Source organism: Montipora foliosa, chromosome 12 (assembly GCF_036669935.1).
Source record: "Montipora foliosa isolate CH-2021 chromosome 12, ASM3666993v2, whole genome shotgun sequence".
Classification (NCBI taxonomy): domain Eukaryota; kingdom Metazoa; phylum Cnidaria; class Anthozoa; order Scleractinia; family Acroporidae; genus Montipora; species Montipora foliosa.
This window is the reverse complement of record NC_090880.1, coordinates 7,603,322-7,604,735: the sequence shown is the minus strand read 5'-3', so window position 1 is coordinate 7,604,735 and position 1,414 is coordinate 7,603,322. Positions and strand designations below refer to the sequence as shown.

Below are 1,414 nucleotides of genomic sequence, written 5' to 3'. Positions count from 1 at the left end.
GTTTTGGGAAACGAGGGAAGATGGCTATTTTGAACTGGGGAACAGAGGAAAAATGACAAAATGTCTTAGGAACAAGGCGACATAAACAATTTTAGGGAGCAAAAAGCTGGGTACAAGTTTGAAAGTAAATTGGGCGGGGAACAAGGGAACAAAACTTTAAAATTTTAAGCCATTTAAACTTAAGGTGGCTTACTACAGTTTTCCGCGGCTTTTTTTTTTGCCGAATCATCCACGCACGCACGAGCGAGATATCGTCACAACGCGCGGAAAATACACGCGAGTATTAAAGGGGAAACCCAACAAAAACAATAAACATGGCGGTCGTAAAAAAAATTTTTCAAATCATTTCCCGTTTCAGTCTTTTCAAGAGAGCAGAATGTTCGTCAAGTTTATTGAGAGTAGAAAAAAACTTCCTGCTTAGAAACCGTAGTATTCTAACGTCAGGAAAATTGTGTTTTCTTGACAACACCGATTTGAGTAACATGAGCGGGCACACTATATTGTCGGAACAACAAAACAATTGTAAAAGTACATGCTCACTTCCTTCCTTTTGGCAAATTGCTCTTGTAACTGCTCTGGTCTTTGGCTTGTCCAAACACAAAGTAGCACATGCGGCCGGAAAGGAGAACGACCCGAGCCATGCTTTAACAAAATGTCGTTTAGAGAGGAAGCGAAAAGTCGCCGATAAAATGCTTTCCTTACGTGCGAGTAAGGATACAAATGCCGAACCTCCAGCGAAACAAAAAAGCACTGGAAGAGACGAGAAACCAACAGATAGCCAGGTGAGTAGCTTCACTATGGATGCCATTGATGTTGGGTATCATTGTCACATGTAAAAGCCATGTGGTCAGTACTGAGGAGGTTGCAAAACTGAAATTGTTTCCAAGTAATTTTACCACAGAATTCAATAATTCAATACTAGAATAGCTGCAAGTTTCACCTACATTTAAAGAATTACTACTGTCTTAGAGCCACATCACCAGGAGCAAGGCCAATTGTCAAAAGAACAAGACTAATCTTCATGAACCTACTTCAACAGTGCCCTTGGCAGGATACAGAATTTGTGACTTTGGAAAACTTCAAAAAGATCTTGACAAATGCCAATTCTGTGACCAAGGTATATGCTGTACAGTAGTTTTAGAACATTTCTAGGCAACTATAGCCTACCAAAATTCAAGCTCATAATTTTTCATGAAGACTAAAATGTCAAAGGAATGTTTTCACACCAGTGAGGCTGGAAAAAATTAAGATGAATTTCTTGGGGTTTGCATAAATTCCTCTGCCATGAAAACTGAACCAATTTTTGTTACATGTAAGTTGTAGTCACCTGTATTTATCAATAATTATTATTTAGGTGAAGCTGGTTGTTGTTTTGAATGGAGATTTCATAATCCCTGTTTGTAACAAGTAAAAT

At 38.6% G+C, this 1,414-nt stretch overlaps 1 protein-coding gene across 1 annotated transcript in view; it reads left to right on the top strand.

Moving 5' to 3' along the window:
- Nucleotides 1-689: 689 nt before the first annotated feature.
- The window catches only part of LOC137979821 (uncharacterized), a 4,513-nt gene continuing 3,788 nt past the window's right edge, over nt 690-1,414 (top strand). The window contains exons 1-2 of the mRNA XM_068827159.1: nt 690-782; nt 970-1,117. Coding sequence (XP_068683260.1) covers nt 690-782; nt 970-1,117 — 241 coding nt within the window. The remainder of the gene's footprint in view (nt 783-969; nt 1,118-1,414) is intronic.